This window comes from Lampris incognitus, chromosome 15 (assembly GCF_029633865.1).
Source record: "Lampris incognitus isolate fLamInc1 chromosome 15, fLamInc1.hap2, whole genome shotgun sequence".
NCBI lineage: Eukaryota > Metazoa > Chordata > Actinopteri > Lampriformes > Lampridae > Lampris > Lampris incognitus.
Window position 1 is genome coordinate 40523354 of NC_079225.1, and position 19147 is coordinate 40542500.

General features: G+C 44.9%; 1 protein-coding gene across 1 annotated transcript; it reads left to right on the top strand.

Moving 5' to 3' along the window:
• Positions 1–266: 266 nt before the first annotated feature.
• Positions 267–19045, top strand: tube1 (tubulin, epsilon 1). Its single transcript, XM_056294872.1, has 12 exons — positions 267–380; positions 484–557; positions 4788–4840; positions 4954–5014; positions 5368–5483; positions 6742–6863; positions 8538–8725; positions 8961–9133; positions 11344–11484; positions 15023–15163; positions 16427–16601; positions 18198–19045. Exons 1-12 carry the CDS (start codon positions 356–358, stop codon positions 18354–18356), a joined length of 1428 nt encoding a protein of 475 aa, XP_056150847.1. The 5' UTR covers positions 267–355; the 3' UTR covers positions 18357–19045.
• The last annotated feature ends 102 nt before the right edge of the window (positions 19046–19147 follow it).

Below are 19147 nucleotides of genomic sequence, written 5' to 3' on the forward strand. Positions count from 1 at the left end.
CGACGCTAAGGGGGGGGGTCGAATCCAGCACGGTACATATGGTAAACGTCTTCCACTGCTCTTTTTGTCCCATTCGTCCTGTCTATCTCTTCCGTCAATTCGAAAAAAGGCTAAAAATGCCAGATACATCTTGAAAAATCCTCTTTTCTGTCTCAATAAAAACAAAAAAAATCGACCGTAACCAGCGTAACGGCGTCGCCTCTCCGCGACTGAGACGTCATCACCCCGCGACCGTCGACTGCCGAGGCGCGGAGTTCAAACGTCACATTCGTCTGCCCGTTGAGTTTAGCGTTAAAATGTCCGTCCGTGGAGTTTGTTTTCGAGCTGTAAAGTTGTCAACCGAGTTGCCGACGTTATGACACAGTCGATAGTTGTGCAAGGTGAGTTTAGCGTTTTAGTGAGATAACTGAGGCAAAGTCCTCGGTGATGACAGATGATCGTGACTGTGAGATATGTTGCCGTTAACCAGCGTCTGTTTTTCAGTCGGGCAGTGTGGCAACCAGGTCGGCTGCAGATTTTGGGATCTTGCCCTAAGAGAGCATGCCCATGTCAACAAAGTGAGTAAACATGAAAAATGTTTAAAAAAATCACACGATATTCAATGTGGGGTTTTATAGCGCTATAAGGTTTATTTTCCTCTTGCTCTATAATCCCCTTGGCGTAGAGCAGTGTTTCTCAACCGGGGGTCCGCGGGTCCTTAGTGGTCCGTGGTGTAATTGCAAGGGGTCAGTGAAAATAAAATATCTTTTAAAAAAAAGATCCTGTGACATTTTATAGAAATAGGATTATTTTACTCAAATGTGACTGAGACCTTTATCTACCTAAACTATAAAGGGTAACAGGACTTTTTTCTCTAATTACATCTGTTTGACAAGTGTAATTTATTGTATTCTAATAAGAGATCTCGCTCCCGTTTGCATTGTTAAAAGTTACCGCATAAAAATTCTGTTGTTACATCTATCTGAAAGTTACTGAATACATATTCTGTTTTGTTACATATATCTGAATGTTACTGCATAAGAATTCTGTTTTGTTAACTATATCTAAGTTACAACTGAAAGCTCTTATTTTTGCCCCAAAGAGTGAATAAATGCTATAATGCAATTTAAAATGCAGTTTCTACTGTTTCTATCAAATTGCAACCCCCCTCCCCCAAGATCAGGTGGAGGGGTCCTTAGGGTAGATCAAAAATACGCAGGGGGTCCAGCACCCCAAAAAGGTTGAGAACCACTGGTGTAGAGACTGGTGTTTGAGTAAATCAATTTTTGAAAAAAAATGTGGGTTAAAGGTGCTGTCATATACTGTATACTTTTCATAGAGGGCTGGATTATGTGAGCTATCATTATAGTCAAAAGTCAGTATTCTTTCAAACATGTCAAGCTTCAGTACATAAGAGATCTATCCACAGGTGTAGGTTAGCCTGTGGTTTGTCAGAATACACCAGTGGTTTTTGGGTAATCTGTTTCATAAAATCTATAGCCTACTGGGTAAAGCAATACATTTGTCTGCGGGAATAGTTGGGGGTTGGAAGGGGTGTGTCAAGATTTCCATGATTAAGATTGTTTTTCTCCAAAGGCATCTAATTAAACAGCATTAAAACGGTATTAATCAAACTCAGCTGAAAATCTTCTTGTGGTGTTATTGTCACGCTGTGCCTGTTTCATCCTATTTCATTAAATGACAATATCTTTAGTCATGATAAAGATTCCAGTATTACTGTATTTGACTTTAATTTATTTTTGATTTCACTGTTAGCATTTCCCCTGTATCCATCAAAAGCTAAATGGGTTCATTTAGAGTTAAACAACATAAAACAGCTAATGAGAGCAGCGGGGTTTGACTGCCTGGTATTTTGATATGCAGAGTGATAGAAACAGGCAGTAGTGTCACTGCCGTTATTGTTGTTACCATGATTTATGGTGAAACTGACATACCATCCCATCCCAAATACAGCACATACACAGGCTGAATTATTATAATCCTGGCTCAAGCTTGAATGATGATGCTGAGGTCTCCAAGTTTATCTCCTGAGCTTGGATGTAGAGCCCAACCGATAAATTGGTATCAGCGTTTATAACGGCCGGTAAACGACAATTAAAAAAGAAACAGATGGAAGATGGATCCCTCAACCACGTTATGAGTGTTGTCGTTGCGTAGTTTGCAACTCCACTGTTGGCAACACGTGTTTGGAACGCCACAAATCACAACAATCAGCTGACCCAAGAAGAGTCGAGCAGAGTAGCCCATGATGGAGATCATCTGTATTCATGGTAAGATAATTGTCACGTTAAATACAGTAATTAAATAATATAATAAATATCCCCAGTTACTTCTCTTAGCCTAAGTAAGCCTGACAATATTCATGTCAGCCATGCCTGGTTTCGCTGCAGTAACGTGAAAGCCGGTACCGTCGGTCAAACATCAAAATTACGTTTATTGTTATGGTAGTTGAATGGTGTAGGCTAAGCTGTTGACAAACTTGATTGTAGGTTTATTTATGAAACAGTGTGGCAGGTCTAGCCAGTAAACAAACAACAGTACTATCGTTTCTCCCTCGTCTAAAAATTATTCTAAAAATTCTCTGGCAACATCACTTACAGCAGCGTATAATGCTCTCCGTTGCTAATTTAGGTGAACCACAAAGCTAGCTGATGCCATGTTTATCAGTGCAAGACCACTAATGTTAATGAGCGGTTAAACTAATAGTGTTTAGCTTATTCTGCCCAAATGAAGCAATGGTAAATATATTTGCCACTTGCATGTCTGTTACCTGTGATGGCCTGGCGGCCTGTCCAGGGTGTCTCCCCGCCTACCGCCCAATGACTGCTGGGATAGGCTCCAGCATCCATGCGACCCTGAAAGCAGGATAAGCGGTTTGGATAATGGATGGATGGACACATCTACTACTACTACTACTTTCGGCTGCTCCCGTTAGGGGTCGCCACAGCGGATCATCCGTTTCCATTTCTTCCTGTCTTCTGCGTCTTCCTCTGTCACACCAGCCACCTGCATGTCTTCCCTCACCACATCCATAAACCTCCTCTTTGGCCTTCCTCTTCTCCTCTTCCCTGGCAGCTCCATATTCAGCATCCTTCTCCCAATATACTCAGCATCTCTCCTCCACACATGTCCAAGCCATCTCAATCTCGCCTCTCTTGCTTTGTCTCCAGACCGTCCAACCTGAGCGGTCCCTCTAATATAATCGTTCCTAATCCTGTCCTTCTTCGTTACTCCCAGTGAAAATCTTAGCATCTTCAACTCTGCCACCTCCAGCTCCGCCTCCTGTCTTTTCGTCAGTGCCACTGTCTCCAAACCATATAACATAGCTGGTCTCACAACCATCTTGTAAACTTTCCCTTTAACTCTTGCTGGTACCCTTCTGTCGCAAATCACTCCTGACACACTTCTCCACCCACTCCAACCTGCCTGCACTCTCTTTTTCACCTCTCTACTGCACTCCCCGTTACTTTGGACAGTTGACCCCAAGTATTTAAACTCAGATGTCTTTGTCACCTCCACTCCTTGCATCCTGACCATTCCACTGTCCTCTCTCTCATTCACGCATAGGTATTCCGTCTTGCTCCTACTGACTTTCATTCCTCTTCTCTCTAGTGCATACCTCCACCTCTCCAGGCTCTCCTCAACCTGCACCCTACTCTCACTACAGATCACAATGTCATCCGCGAACATCATCGTCCATGGAGACTCCTGCCTGATCTTGTCCGTCAACCTGTCCATCACCATTGCAAACAAGAAAGGGCTAAGAGCCGATCCTTGATGTAATCCCACCTCCACCTTGAACCCATCCGTCATTCCAACCGCACACCTCACCATTGTCACACTTCCCTCATACGTATCCTGCACCACTCCTACATACTTCTCTGCAACTCCTGACTTCCTCATACAATACCACACCTCCTCTCTCGGTACTCTGTCATAAGCTTTCTCTAAATCTACAAAGACACAATGCAACTCTTTCTGGCCTTCTCTATACTTCTCAATCAACATTCTCAAAGCAAACATCGCATCTGTGGTGCTCTTTCGTGGCATGAAACCATACTGCTGCTCGCTGATCGTCACCTCTCTTAACCTAGCTTCTATTACTCTTTCCCAAATCTTCATGCTGTGGCTGATCAACTTTATACCTCTGTAGTTGTTACAGTTCTGCACATCGCCCTTGTTCTTGAAAATCGGTACCAGTATGCTTCTTCTCCACTCCTCAGGCATCCTCTCACTGGATGGACACATGAACACACACAATTTCCTTTAATGTTCATTAGTAGTAGTACTCTATAGTTTTTAATGGATCTGATATTTTTATTTTTATACATTTGACTCATTTATCAAAACTTTGACATGTTTTGTTGTACTTTTGTTCAGAGTACTATTTATTACAATAAAGCAAGCTTGTTTTTAAACAGCATCATGTCATGGTGAGGACTCTTAATTAGATATAACAAATGTTTGTTTATGTTATGTGTTTTTTGCTTTTTTTTTTTTTTTTGGGGGGGGGGGGGATATCGGCCAGATTTTTAAATCCTCAAATATCGAAATCGGCATCGGTCTTAAAAATCCTATAATTGGTCGGGCTCTACATGGAGGGTTCTCACTAGGTGCTTTGCATGGACTATTTGTGAGAAGGCACCCTGTGGTGTGAAGTGTGTGTGTGTGGGGGGGGGGGGTGGTAGGTGGGCTGCGTTTCCATCCCGTTAGCAGTAGCAAACGGTATACGTTTCCCCATCTCTCCCGGAGCATCTGTAACATCCTGCTTCTTTTCTTTCATTCAGAAAGGAGAATATGATGAGGCCCTGAGCAGCTTTTTCCGGAATGTGGATTCAAGGTAACTGTATACGCTCTGATCCAGCATGCCTCAACGGCCACATGAGCGGAAAAACGTGCCCGTGATCTGTTGCCCTTTTTTTTAAAACCGTGCCCATGTGCGCACTTTTCCAGGAAGAGCAGTGGGGGAGCCAGTGACATCATTGGTGGGAGAATCCAACATCTGAAGGCCAGGGTAAATTCTTCTGATCCACTGGCTTGCCCAACTCATGCTGTTTTACATAGAAGACAACACTAGGTTGTTTTGTGTGTCTGTGTGTATAAAATTCTTATTCGTTTAACCAGTTAGGTCAGAAGGGTCAGATACTGGGACAAGTGCAAAGAGTTTTCGTCTTTAAATGAGGTGAAGCTTATTTTGGAGTAAGGGGGTGAAGGTCAGGCTCAAGTTCGGCATCTGCTGGGTAAGGTTAGGACAAAGAGGTCAAAGGGTGAACATGAGTCAACGGCATGTTCTGGAGGCACAGCAATACCAAAGTGTATATGCGCCGGTTCCACACGCAGTCACCAGAGGATTGTCTTCCAATGCAGGCGGTGCTGGTGGACATGGAGGAAGGCGTGGTCAATGAGATCCTGCAGGGCCCTCTGCGAGAGGTGTTCGACAGCACTCAGCTCCTCACGGACGTGTCGGGCTCGGGCAACAACTGGTGAGCAACCAACCGGCAGCCCCAGCGCGGCCTGGCACACGTGCCCGTGTAGTTTATGGCCGCCCTCGTGAAAGCCCTTTTATAACCGCTGTGAAGCGTTTGATAACTGTTCAGGCTGTGCAGCCACATCGCCTGTGTAGCCATTAAAAACAAATACCGAAGGGAAGTGGGGAAGAGAAATTACAAATTCATCTGCAGAAACACTTTTTTCCACAACTATTTATTTATCTATCTATCTATCTATCTGTCTATCTGTCTGTCTGTCTGTCTATTTATTTATGAGTCTGTGTAACTTCACATATGAAGCCATTTGCTTCAATAGACAGCCACAGGATTTCTCTACTCCATATAGGCCCAAAAGAACGGCGGAGGAGTTGACCAAACATCTGAACAAGCGATGGGGTAAATAATCCCCTGCAGTGGTGCTAAAAAGCAGTTTGTTGCTGGAGATAAATGCCCAAGAAAGGAAAATTATGAGCAAGGTCACTGACGCCACCTTGAGAGGGGCTGGTATAAAGTTTATGATGCCGGGCTTCCCTTTGCCCGGCAGCCATTGTAAAACGTCGTTCCTCTTGACGACATGCCTCTCTTGTGGAATTAAAGGGCACAAAGTGGAATTCATGACATCAATTACAGATGTAAAAACATGCACATTTCCAGTGGTCTCCAACCCTGCACCCCTGCTGTATTACGTTAGACGCATTTGTATTCATATTCTCTCCCACAGCGGCCTCGGTCGCCCTTTATTTCCGAATTATTGGAAATGTCAGGAGCGGTGGAAATGAGCCTCGGAAAGACTTATTCACATGTCACGTTCCCCTTAGAGCTACTCTGGATTCATTATCTCCTCTCACACGGCACATCCTGATGTGTCTGTAAGTTGTTTAGTCTGTCTGTATATAAAACTTTATGACCCTGCCTAACACATTATTGACTTTCACCAATTACCGATTTTTCCTACATTCCACATCAACGGGATTAAGGGGCTATTATAGTGTTATTTTTTCAGTATATTTTTATAGCGCTTTTTAGCAACTTAGTATTATTTTGTTGTCGATGACATCAGTGCCTGTGGGAGGGACCTCACACTGGCCATCACCAGTCTGGTGCTGGAATAATGGAGGAAAATGTTCATTTCCATTGATTTTATGTATAATTAAAGATGCAACCATGTTAATCCGGTCATTAATTTCAGTGTATGTTGGCGTTCTGGCGGGCGTTTGGTCACGTGTCGTCGTCCTCTGTCACCCCTCTCCAGGGCGGTTGGTCACATGACGTACGGCTCGGCGTACAGGGAGCAGATCGTGGATAAGCTGAGAAGGGCAGCAGAGCACTGTGACTGCCTGCAGTGCTTCTTCCTCATTCACTCTATGGGGGGAGGTGAGGCACAGGAAGCAGCCGTAGCCGAGGTGTTGTGTGTCTATGTGAATCGCAAAACTTGGTTTGAATCTCGCTAGGCTCTTTAATGCAGGACACAGAGGTACAGTTGTTGCTGATCAATACTGATGTGAAACCAACCAGTATCCACGTTGCATGGTAGTGAATTGATGAAAGGTCTCAGCTGCTGAAAAAGCTGAATCCTTTAATTGGTAAAACCCAAGTAGACAACTGATTATTAAATGGCAGGACATTGTAAGAACTTGTTAACTTAACTGTCTAATGGCAAATCCTGGTCCAGAAAGTAAAAGTTGTAACCATGTATTTGGCCCACCCATGTACTAAACCTTCCATTCATCCATCATCCGAACCGCTTATCCTGCTCTCAGGGTCGCAGGGATGCTGGAGCCTATCCCAGCAGTCATAGGGCGGCAGGCGGGAAGACACTCTGGACAGACCGCCAGTCCATCACAGGGCCGACACACACATTCACACCTAGGGACAGTTAAGTATGGCTGATTCACCTGACCTACATGTCTTTGGGCTGTGGGAGGAAACCCACACAGACATGGGGAGAACATGCGAACTCCACACAGAGGACGACCTGGAAACGACCCCAAGGTTGGACTACCCCGGGGCTCGAACCCAGGACCTTGCTGTGAGGCGACCATGCAAACCACTGCGCCACCATGTCGCCCATGTACTAAACCAGTTGAATCTAACCAACAGCACTCTTCAGTATGGTGAGGGAATGAAATCAGCTGATTTAGTACATGGGTGAAGGAAATACACAGTTCATAATTGTACTTTCTGGACCTGGATTTCCCACCCCTGTTGTGAAGAAGGGACAGTAGGGACCCTGTTCTTGTCATCAGTTTTGAGGCCAAATGAAAGGGTAAGCCCCTTGTTAAATGTAGAAAAAAAACTGCCATCTGGTTTGTGACCATCGTGGGAATAAGAACAAGCCTCTAGCTAAATACCGGTAAATAGTTCAGGCTAACCAGCTGCTTTAGCATGCAGCTAACTCAGAGTTAGATTTCTACTTATAAATATGTTTGAGTGGTTAAAGAATTAAAGAATCGGGGTGTCCGCATGGCGTGGCGGTTTATTCCGTTGCCTACCAACATGGGGATCGCCGGGTTTGAATCCCCATGTTACTGCTGGCTTGGTTGGTCATCCCTACAGACACAATTGGCCATGTCTGCGGGTGGGAAGCCGGATGTGGGTATGTGTCCTGGTTGCTGCACTAGCGCCTCCTCTAGTCGGTTGGGGTGCCTCTCCGGGGGGGATAGCACGATCCTCCCCTCCACATGTGTTGGAGGAGGCTTGTGATAGTCTGCAGCCTTCCCCGAATCAGCAGAGGGGGTGGAGCAGCGACCGGAACGGTTCAGAAGAGTGGGGTAATTGGATGGGCACTACTGGGGAGAAAAGGGGGGGGGGGAATCAACAACAACAAAAAAAGAGTCCAGTTACATTTGAGATTTACCAGCTACTGTGTCCCATCAGAATCTGCTTTTATTCTAGTTCTATTATTTTTTTCTTCTAGTTTTTACATACTGGGAATTTGACTTGATCCTGAGCTCTCTGTTACACACTGACATAACACAACATTCAAGAAACAAAAGCAGCCAACATAAACTACAGTAATTAGGTTGGTTTCTACTTTCTGAACGTTAGGGACGGGCTCTGGCCTGGGGACCAGAGTGCTGAGCCTGCTAGAGGAGGAGTTCCCCGAGGTGTGCCGAATCGTCACCTCCATCTACCCCTCCGCCGAAGATGATGTCATCACATCACCCTACAACAGCGTCCTGGCCATGAGGGAGCTCACGGAGCACGCCGACTGTGTTCTGCCCGTGGAAAATCAGGTCTGTATGTTTATAAAAGTTTCATGTTTTTTTTTTTTATTATTATTTTTATGGACCCAACTCCCATTATTTCCTAACCAGATGAAGGTCCCCTCCCCCCTTCCCTGGTTTTATCCTTCTTTTCCCGTTTTTCCTGCTCAAATTCCACCTTACTAAAAACTCTGCTCATAATTCACTTAAATTGTAAAACCGCACATCCTGAAGTTGGTGTATTCCCATGCCTCCTCTCCTCCAGTCACTGGTCGACATTATGAACAAGATCAAGCACATGACGCATGGTGGAAAGTCAGGGTTGGTGGTGAAGCAAGAAAGCACCGTCATCTCCAGCCAGGGTGGGCTCAGTGGAGCAGAAAAGCCCTTTGATGGGATGAATAACATTGTGGCCAACCTGTTGCTCAATATCACCAGGTATGGTGCTAGCATAGCAGTACAATCACAACAGTCTTGACACAGAATCCCCCCCTCCCATACCCCCCTACACACATACAAATGGGCACACACCCCCTCCTGTACAACCCGAGCCGGTTATATGTACAGAGCAGGTATTCAGTAGCCCATGACAGTTAAACATGGCCTGTTTCCATCAACGTACTCATGTCAAGTATCATCTCTGTCATTTTCTGTGTGCAGTTCAAACACGTTATTTTTCACTGGGTCAAAAGGAGTTGACAACCACCTACAAATGTGATGCTTTCCTTGCAGTCACTGACGGCATAATGGCCGCTGCTGCACCCCTTTGACTTTTCAAACACAGTCAATAAAGAACAATGTCTGATATTACTTACTTACTTAGAGGTCTTATGTGGTTGTTTCAGTTTTGAACATACTATGTTAAAGTATTGATAACACATGGTCATTTTTCTTGCAGATGCACAACTTATTGGGCAATTGAGCTCAAATTATGGCCACTTCATTTTGTCTTTACACTTTTTGTGTAATCTCTATTTAAAGTCAGTTTTATTCGTGTAGCCCTCAATTACATTTGTTGTCATAGTCCCTTTTGCAAATCCCAATTCCTGCAGAGGGAAGTGGTCTGAATCGGAGTTTGTATCCAAACAGGGACCAACCTCATCCCTCGCTCCCTTAACCTTGTGCTGGGCTGTATCCTGCCCCAACCACTGCCCATCAATCACGTACACTACCGCTCAAAAGTTTGGAATCACTTGTCATTTAAGTAGTTCTCGCAATTTTATTCAATATTAGCGTTTTTAAATTAAATTCATGAAACAGGGCATCCGGGTAGCGTAGCGGTCTATTTCATGCCCACCAGCGCGGGGATCACCAGTTCGAATCCCCGTGTTATCTTCGGCTTGGTCAGGAGGCCCTACAGACACAATTGGCCGTGTCTGCGGGTGGGAAGCCGGATGTGGGTATGTGTCCTGGTTGCTGCACTAGCGCCTCTTCTGGCCAGTCGGGGCGCCTGTTCAGGAAGAGGGGGAACTGGGAGGAATAGCGTGATGGTCCAATGTCTTTGCCTCTGAGCCCAGGCCAACCTTTTCTTTACATTTTGACATCTTAATAATGGTTTTCTGGCAGCTTTATAAAAAGTGACAATAGCACATCTGTTTTCAAGAGTCATTTCTTCTTCTTCTTCTTTTTCTTGCCATAATTAAGGTATGAGCCCTTGTCAGCCTTGCACAACTCCCCTCTGCCTGTAAGTGGTTATCCAACAGCTCTCAGCTGTTACCCATCCATTTATAGCTCAACCCTAGAGAATTCTGGGAAGTTTCTTGCGCATTAGCGAATAATCTAGAATTTCCTAATAATCGCTGGAAGCACATACAGCTCTCTAAAGGAAGTTGGTATCATCTACAACTGACATAATAATAATAATACATTTTATTTGTGGGTGCCTTTCAGAGCACTCAATGACACCTTACAGAACACAGTAAAAAACAAGCAGCACTGTTATCAGACAGCATAAAATCAAAGCAAAGTAGGGTAGACAATAAAAAGTTAATACAACATGGTCATCATCTGCACAGAACTCATCCGCATAGGGGTGAAATTGAATGCCAAATTTCCTGAAAATGTGGCCAAGAGGTAGTAGGTAAATAATAAATAGGAGGGGTCCCAATACACAGCCCCGGGGAACACCAGTAGTAACAGGAAAGGACTGAGATCTCAAATTTTTAAGTTGGACAAACTGAGTGCGGCCAGAGAGATATGATCGGTACCAGTCAAGGGGGGGGCCAGTTATTCCAATGGAAGCTAATCTTTCTAGGAGGATGTTTTGTGAGATGGTATCAATGTAATGATTCTGGACAACTGTAAAATGTCTTCATTTTTTACAACTTCTTTCAAATTATTTTAAACCTATGAAGGTGCATAATACTGACAGTCAAATCAATTTATACATAGTGCATATGCAATAGGACGAGTTTTACATTACTGGAAATATTGATTCTGTGTGAAAGTCCCTTGTGATTCCAGACTTTTGAGGAGTAGTGTACATGCATATTTACATACACATGGCCCCTACCCTAACCAAGGCTTTTTAACCATGTAAAGCATACTGAATTTCGATTTTAAAAATGTGCCATATAAATGAAGTTTGATCAACTAATCGCCTGTGTTAGCACCCTCACATGACACGTGACATGTATGCTGTCTTTCAGCTCAGCTCGTTTTGAAGGTTCTCTCAATATGGACCTGAACGAGATCGCCATGAACTTGGTCCCCTTTCCTCGGCTGCACTACCTGGTACCCAGTCTGACCCCTCTCTACACGCTGGCCGACGTCAACATCCCCACCAGAAGGTCCGTCCGGCTCTCCGTGCCACTATTTTTACCCTGCAGTTGTATGGTTCCCTATCAAGCACAAGGTATTAAGCCTGCTGTCATCCCGATAGACCCAGACACATGGCCGGTGTTGACTGAAGTGCCGAGTGGCAAAGCCCCTGCCCCCTTTTCCATGATGTCTTTACTGATCAGTGGTGTACACAACACCGCTGACAAATCATTGCACTAAAAAGCTGTTGATAAGCTGGACGTGGTCGTGTAAGACCGGGGTAATTTAAGAGACGTACTGCTGTCATCTTGAGATACACATAATCCACATTCTCATTCCTTCATCAGATTCGCAAAGGAACAATTGGATTTACAATCAAATTAATATAGGGTCACCAGCACCTGTTGAACATGCATTCCTGCATGTGCACTCTTTTTTCCCTCAGGAAGGATAGAACAACATTTGGTGCAATAAGAGAAGCCACATACCCTGGGCCCCTGTCAACCCCAGTATCTTTGAGCCTGGGACTGAGTCCTCATATCGTTTGTATTGGTTAAAAAAAAAACGTTTTGCTTAATGTGGCTTTAATTTCTTGCACTTCATTGGTTTAACTGACAGTATTAGATATTAGGGCTGAATGATAATGGAAAAATCGACATTGTGATATTTCTATTTTTTGGAATATGTATTGTCTTTGATGGACTGGCGGCCTGTCCAGGGTGTCACCCCACCTGCCGCCCAATGACTGCTGGGATAGGCTCCAGCGTCCCTGCGACCCTGAGCGCAGGATAAGCGGTTTGGATAATGGATGGAATATGTATTCGAATTTCAAAGAAAAGAAATTACTGTATTTCACCAGATATATGGAACCCCCCCATCCCCCCTTTTCTCTCCAATTGTATCCAGCCAATTACCCCACTCTTCCGAGCCATCCCGGTCGCTGCTTTACCTATTTGGGGAGGGCTACAGACTACCACAAGTCTCCTCCGATACATTTGGAGTCGCCAGCTGCTTCTTTTCACCTGACAGTGAAGAGTTTCGCCAGGGGGACATAGCACGTGGGAGGATCACGCTATTCCCCCCCAGTTCCCCCTCCCCCCTGAACAGGCACCCCAACCAACCAGAGGAGGCGCTAGTGCAGCGACCAAGACATACCCACATCCGGTTTCCCACCCGCAGACACGGCCAGTTGTGTCTGTAGGGACGCCCGACCAAGCCGGAGGTAACACGGGGATTCGAACCAGCAAGCCCCGTGTTGGTAGTCAACGGAATAGACCGCTACGCTACCCAGACACCAGATATATGGAACTTTTAACTTCAGTAGTTGCATTTGGAAAGAATTTAACAGTTTAGCAGTGATTCGGGTGATTTTAGAGGAGGAAATAAGAAGGTTGTTCAGTACTGTGGTTGACTCAGCATGGCACCATTGTATTCAGTTAATGCTCACCCAGCAATCCAGGCTAGTCCATGATCAAGACAACATTTATAATGTACTTTGTTTACCTTTAAAGAAGGGGGCTCGTCTGTGAATGAGTGAAAGAAGGGGGATGTTCCAGAAATGATTCAGGAGATTACAGGAGATTTCATATCACTGTCCTGAATGAGAACGATTGTGTCTGGCCATTCGCTGTGCACATAGAGCATGCGTGCAAGACCAGTAACCAAGAAGTGAGAAAATGAGACTAAATCATATTTATCAGATGGACTATTTTTCTTCTGGATTAGTCATGAAAACTGTGAACTATGCTTGTTTTCATTTTCTATCAAGCAGTTAAAAGGTTTTTGCATAACGTGGCTGATGGGCCCAATTTGCCTGACATTGCATTGTTTGCAGTGAGGCTATTGCATATGTGCACATGGACTATGGATGCTGAAGTGATATATTGTTTAGTTTATATATACAAAGAGATGTTCTTCACATTGTAGAGCATAGTGTGCTTTACATGAAATGAGACTGTCTCAAGGTTAGCAGGGAGCTTTGTAGCAGCAGGGTTACAAGTTCAAATCCTAGGGACATCTGGGAGCATCTGATTAGGGGAATTGACTGCATAGCGCCCCTCACACCCTTATATCCCCCTCACACCCACCCCTCTCCCTCTCTCAGCAACAACTACCAAGGTGCCCTTGTGCGGGAGACTCGGTCCAGAACTGCATCAGTGGGAGTATTATTTTTCAGCAGTGGGGGGCGGGAGGCTGTGGCTATACTGGGTAACTCCCAGATGTGGATGTGGGTAACTACGTGAATATAAAGCAGGGCATCTGAACAGCGTGCATGCTTAGCAGAACCTGCCTGAATAAATTAGGGTTGAGGAAAATAATTATTTTCTTTCTCTCCACCCTGCCTCCACTCAGACATGAGTCAGGCTCTGAAATCTCCATTTAAAGTTGCTCTTGGCAGTGGAAGGGTTACAAAAAACAACAAAAATAGTTGCGCTGATCATTTTCACTGTAATGAACTGGTTAACTGTCACACACCAGCAAATGGCACAAGCCGTTTGCTTTTGTTTTTTGGAATTTTCCCCCGTTTTCCCCCCAATTGTATCCGACCAATTACCCCACTCTTCCGAGCCGTCCCAGTCGCTGCTCCACCCCCTCTGCCGATCTGGGGAGGGCTGCAGAGTACCACATGCCTCCTCCGATACGTGTGGAGTCGCCAGCCGCTTTCGCCAGGGGGACGTAGCATGTAGGAGGATCACGTTAATCCCCCCCCAGTTCCCCCTCCACCCCGAACAGGCGCCCCGATCGACCAGAGGAGGCGCTAGTGCAGCGACCAGGACACATACCCACATCCAGCTTCCCACCCACAGACACAATGCCCGACCAAGCTGGTGGTAATATGGAGGTTCGAACTACCGATCCCCATGTTGGTAGGCAAAAGAATAGACCGCCACGCCACCCGGGCGCCCTGACACAAACTGTTGTTACGTCTTTTCCTGTTCAGATGAACCTTTATTTAAGCAGGAAGTCACCTTCTGATGAATTTTCGTTGAAGACCTGGCCAAGGAATGGCAGCATCACTAGCAAACCGAATAGTTTCAGTTCAACATTAATAGATATGCCACGTTGATATAGGCACCAATATGGACTAAAGCAGGCATAGGCAACCATGTGCCATGGAGTGCCAAGAGTGTGCAGGTTTTTCCATCCAACCCAACACTCCAGGAAGTGATTTCACTGATTAATCTGGTGCCTTCAGTTGAAGGTGTACAAATCAGTTGAATCGCCTGGTGTGACTAGTGGAATGGAAAATCATCATAACCATGCCTTCCATGGTACATGGCTGCCTACGCCTGGACTAAAGATGACATCAACTAAATGTGCTTTTCAAGCCACGTGCACCACATTTCGACCTCATGATAGGAACTTTTAAGTTGTTCTGACCTGTCTCTTGTTCTTATTTCTATTTCTTATTTATCTTTTATTTCTGTTTGTTTCTGTTTCTATTTTCTTATCTTGTATTTTGTTAGTTATTAGAGTGTGAGTGTCTGTAATAGAACTCAACTTCTCCTCAGGGATAAATAAAGTATTCTGATTCTGATCTGATTCTTCTGTCGCTTTACCTTCTAGACTCGATCAAATGTTCAGTGACGCCTTCAGCAAGGACCACCAGCTGATCCGGGCTGACCCCAAGCGCAGCCTGTACCTGGCTTGTGCCCTCATGGTCCGCGGCAATGTGCAGGTGTCCGACCTCCGCAGGAACATCGAGAGGTCAGTGCGGCATCCTCGCTGTGCACCCCAAGCAGCCCCGTCAAGGCCTTAGGCGTTCTACCAGACACACCCACGCTAGTGGAGCGCAAAGACAACCTTCCTTTCGCCTCCTCTCAAATAGTGGAGCCATTCAGTGCTCGGTGTTTTTCTGCTCAGCTGACAGCCGTGATTCATGACTGGCCCAGTCAACACCCACCTCTCTCTTCCTCTCTCAGTCTCACTTGTTTTCTTTCACTTTCTCATTTTCTCTCTCTCTGTCTTCACCACTCTCCATGCATACCTTGTTTTCCTGTGGCACAGCGTCAAGAAACTGGAACGGGGGCGGTGTACGAGCGCATACTTGTGTGTGACCATGGTGTAAATTTGATGAACATATCCCGCACCAGAATGTGGCTCGTGGCACATTTAGTAACCAGGTTTGTGTTTGTGTTGCAAAACAATTTCGCAATACAAACACAAACTTTCTTACACCAAAAAAAATAACATTTGAGCCTTGTCCTTTCTTTGACCTTAATTTTATTTTCTGACATGGCGTGGGGAAATAGTTTTGCAGCATCCAAAACAATATGTCCCAATAGTGACAAGCTAGCTTGTGCTTGCTAGCTTAGCTTGTGGCTGGCACAATGTGAACTATGGGTTTCATTGAGTTTGACTAATAATACCAATTAGTGACTTTGTTGTAGCCAACAGAAAAAATGCTTTTTACACACACACACACACACCGTAAGTGATTAATGGAGTCAAAGAATGTAATTCAGGGATCCCGTTGAGGGTCCCTTTAATTTGTCTCCGTTATATATGGGGTGGGGAGAAAATTTGATTCAGTGTAAAATCACAATACTAAGTTGTAGTGATTGTAATTTTGCAGCATTTCGTCTGAATTGTGACGTTGAAGCACAATGAACAGATGCTGTGAAGAGGTTTGATGTAAAGCTTTCTATATCTCTGGAGGTTTGAAGGGGCTTGAAATAAATCCAGCTTGCTGAACATTTTCCTTGGATTAATGCAGTTATATATGAGAGGGGATGGAGCCTTACAAGAGTTGTTAATAACGAACAGCAATATTTGTAATATCTGAAAAATTACCATATGTATTGAGTTTGCACTAAAACATCATTGTAATGTCGAATCGAGAGGTTACCGCCAGCCATAGTCTTCATTCTATGTTGCATTAAAGTGTGTGTGTGTGTGTGTGTGTGTGTGTGTGTGTGTGTGTGTGTGTGTGTGTGTGTGTGTGTGTGTGTGTTTGTTTTCCTCCTGCAGGCTGAGGCCCTCGCTGCCCTTTGTCTCGTGGAACCAGGAGGGCTGGAAGACGGGCCTGTGTTCCGTCCCCGCCGTGGGACATTCCCACTCGCTGCTCGCCTTAGCCAACAACACTTGTGTGAAGCCCACGTTCATGGAGCTCAGAGAGCGCTTCACCAAGCTCTACAGGAAGAAGGTTGGTCCGCGTGGCTTCCTGTGCTGTTTTTAGGCCTCAGGCCACAGGAAATGGTCGTAGAGGGTTGAGTAGTGATGGAAACAGGATCACCTGTCCCTCGTGTATCATGAGGACATATTCTCCTGTTTGACTGTACAATGTTTTGGCACTCCTTCCCTTGCAAAGGGCAACTTTATTTGAATATATTGATTATAGTTTATATATGAATATATTGATATTCATATATATACATGTGTTTGATAATAGTCATATGATTATACATGTGTATGTGTTATTTATTTTTTTCCGTAAATACTGTGAAATTCATTTCGCTTTTACATATGGACCCTCATTCATGGTCTGTGCATAATTTATTGAAACCTTCTGCAATCAGCCATTTCAGTCTGGTAGTCATTTGATGAATTAAGTCAAAGAATCAGACAAATCATACCCCACAGGGGGGCGTCCAGGTGGCGTAGTAGTCCATTCTGTTGCTTACCAACACGGGGGTCGCCGGTTCGAATCCCCGTGTTACCTCCGGCTTGGTCGGGGGTCCGTACAGACATAATTGGCCGTGTCTGCAGACGGGAAGCCGGATGTGGGTGTCGTTGTCTCTGCACTAGCGCCTCCTCTGGTCGGTCAGGGCGCCTGTTCGGGGGGGAGGAATAGTGTGATCCTCCCACACGCTACATCCCCCTGGTGAAACTCCTCACTGTCAGGTGAAAAGAAGCGGCTGGTGGCTCCACATGTATCGGAGGGGGCATGTGGTAGTCTGCAGCCCTCCCCAGATCGGCAGAGGGGGTGGAGCAGCAACCAGGACAGCTCGGGAAGAGTGGGGTAATTGGCTGGGTACCACTGGGGAGGAAAAAAAATCATACCCCACAGGTTTTGAAAGGCTAGGCTATCCTAATATTAAATTGTTGCTACAGATATTATGATACCGTCTCTTCCTTTTTACTGTGCTTTGTTAAGGAGGATACAGAAAGTTTGTCTAACCACTGTTTACATGAATTAAAGAAAATAGAAGGAACATGTCAGCCAGTTAGGTATAATATATAAACTTTGTGGGAGAGAAACGATGTAGCATTATTCCTCAGCTCGGCACAGATCACCCTGCAAAACTATTGAAACGACTGGAGACTTGCGGCGATTACACTGTTACACTGATACTGATATTTATTGGTGATCAGTGCCATCTGTTTGGCTGTGGTTTGTGCTGAGTTTTCACATATGAAGCATGTCAAGTTTCTAATTGTAATCATATGCAGTAGGCCTTGGTTTGAGTATTACTTCTTTCATTTCTGTCTTTTTTTTATCATCATATGAGGCTAAATTGCGGTATCCCTGTTCAAATATTTAACTTGTAATGAATTCAAAGTTATTTTGCTCCAGCCCTTTTCCAGAACAGACTTTGTTCTAAAGATAACATGATTTCGCATTCAGCAATTTTTTTTTTTTGAACAGCCCAGTACTGACTTGATGTCCTGTCTGTACTCTTTCAACAGCCTGTAGTGGTCATCCTAATCTTTCTGCTGTTTTTGCGCCCCACTCAGATCGGATGACTTCACAACATAGCCTTGCCTGACCTTTTTCCTCCATCTTCCTCTCTGTTCTCAGGCTCACCTGCATCACTACCTCCACGTGGACGGCATGGAGCAGAGCTTCTTCTTGGAGGCCGTGGCCTCCCTCGGCTCGCTGATCGAGGAGTACAGTCGGCTGGACGCCACCAAGGCCAGGCTCATGCTGGACGCTCCGCGGCTCAGCATCGCCACATGAAGGTCCACCGTGTCTCTAAGCCCTAAGCAGTCTTCGACCGTGCCCGGGTCTGTCCAGGTGTACGTGCACCGCTAGTGATGTGCAATATTCTTTTTTCAAAAAGAAAAGGACTCCTCATACAACCAAATGTTTTGTAGATATTTTTATGGGTTATCTTTGGAGATTTTCAGTTCTAGATCATGTCTAGATAAAGTCTCGAATATGTATTGATTTAGATGTTTCCATTTTGATGTTTGTTTCCATGGTTTACAAATAAATAAAAAGGAGCTACATGTAAAAAAAAAAAAAGGAATGTAAATGATGGTAGCGTAATGAACAAAAGCTCTGAAAACACAAAGTTTAGCTAATTCTATAGATGATATGTTTCATATTCATAATCCCTACTGCCGTTTCTGGGCTCCCTGACGTCCATAGCATTACTGAGGTACTCTTAGTAAGTCAATAGCTGCTGGTAGAAATACTACATCAGTCACAGTCTGTGTTGTTATTGCACACGTATGCCCTTAGGACAGGGTTCATGAAACCGTTTCGTCATCGTCGTCGTTTTTTTTTTAATTACTAACGTAAAAATGTTCCCCATTGACTGAATCATCCCAGTCCGTTCTTTGCAAAATGAGATTCTGTTTCTGAGTTTCGGTAGTTCGACCCGTTTCTAGTTGGCCAGAGTCATGTCACCGCTGCGTAGGAGAACTTTATCACCAAAGCGTGAGTATGATTTATTCCTCCCCAGTCTGCTGCTCCGAGGCTCGCGCCCCGTTTCTATACCGTGTTGAGCAGGCTCCGCGTTGGCC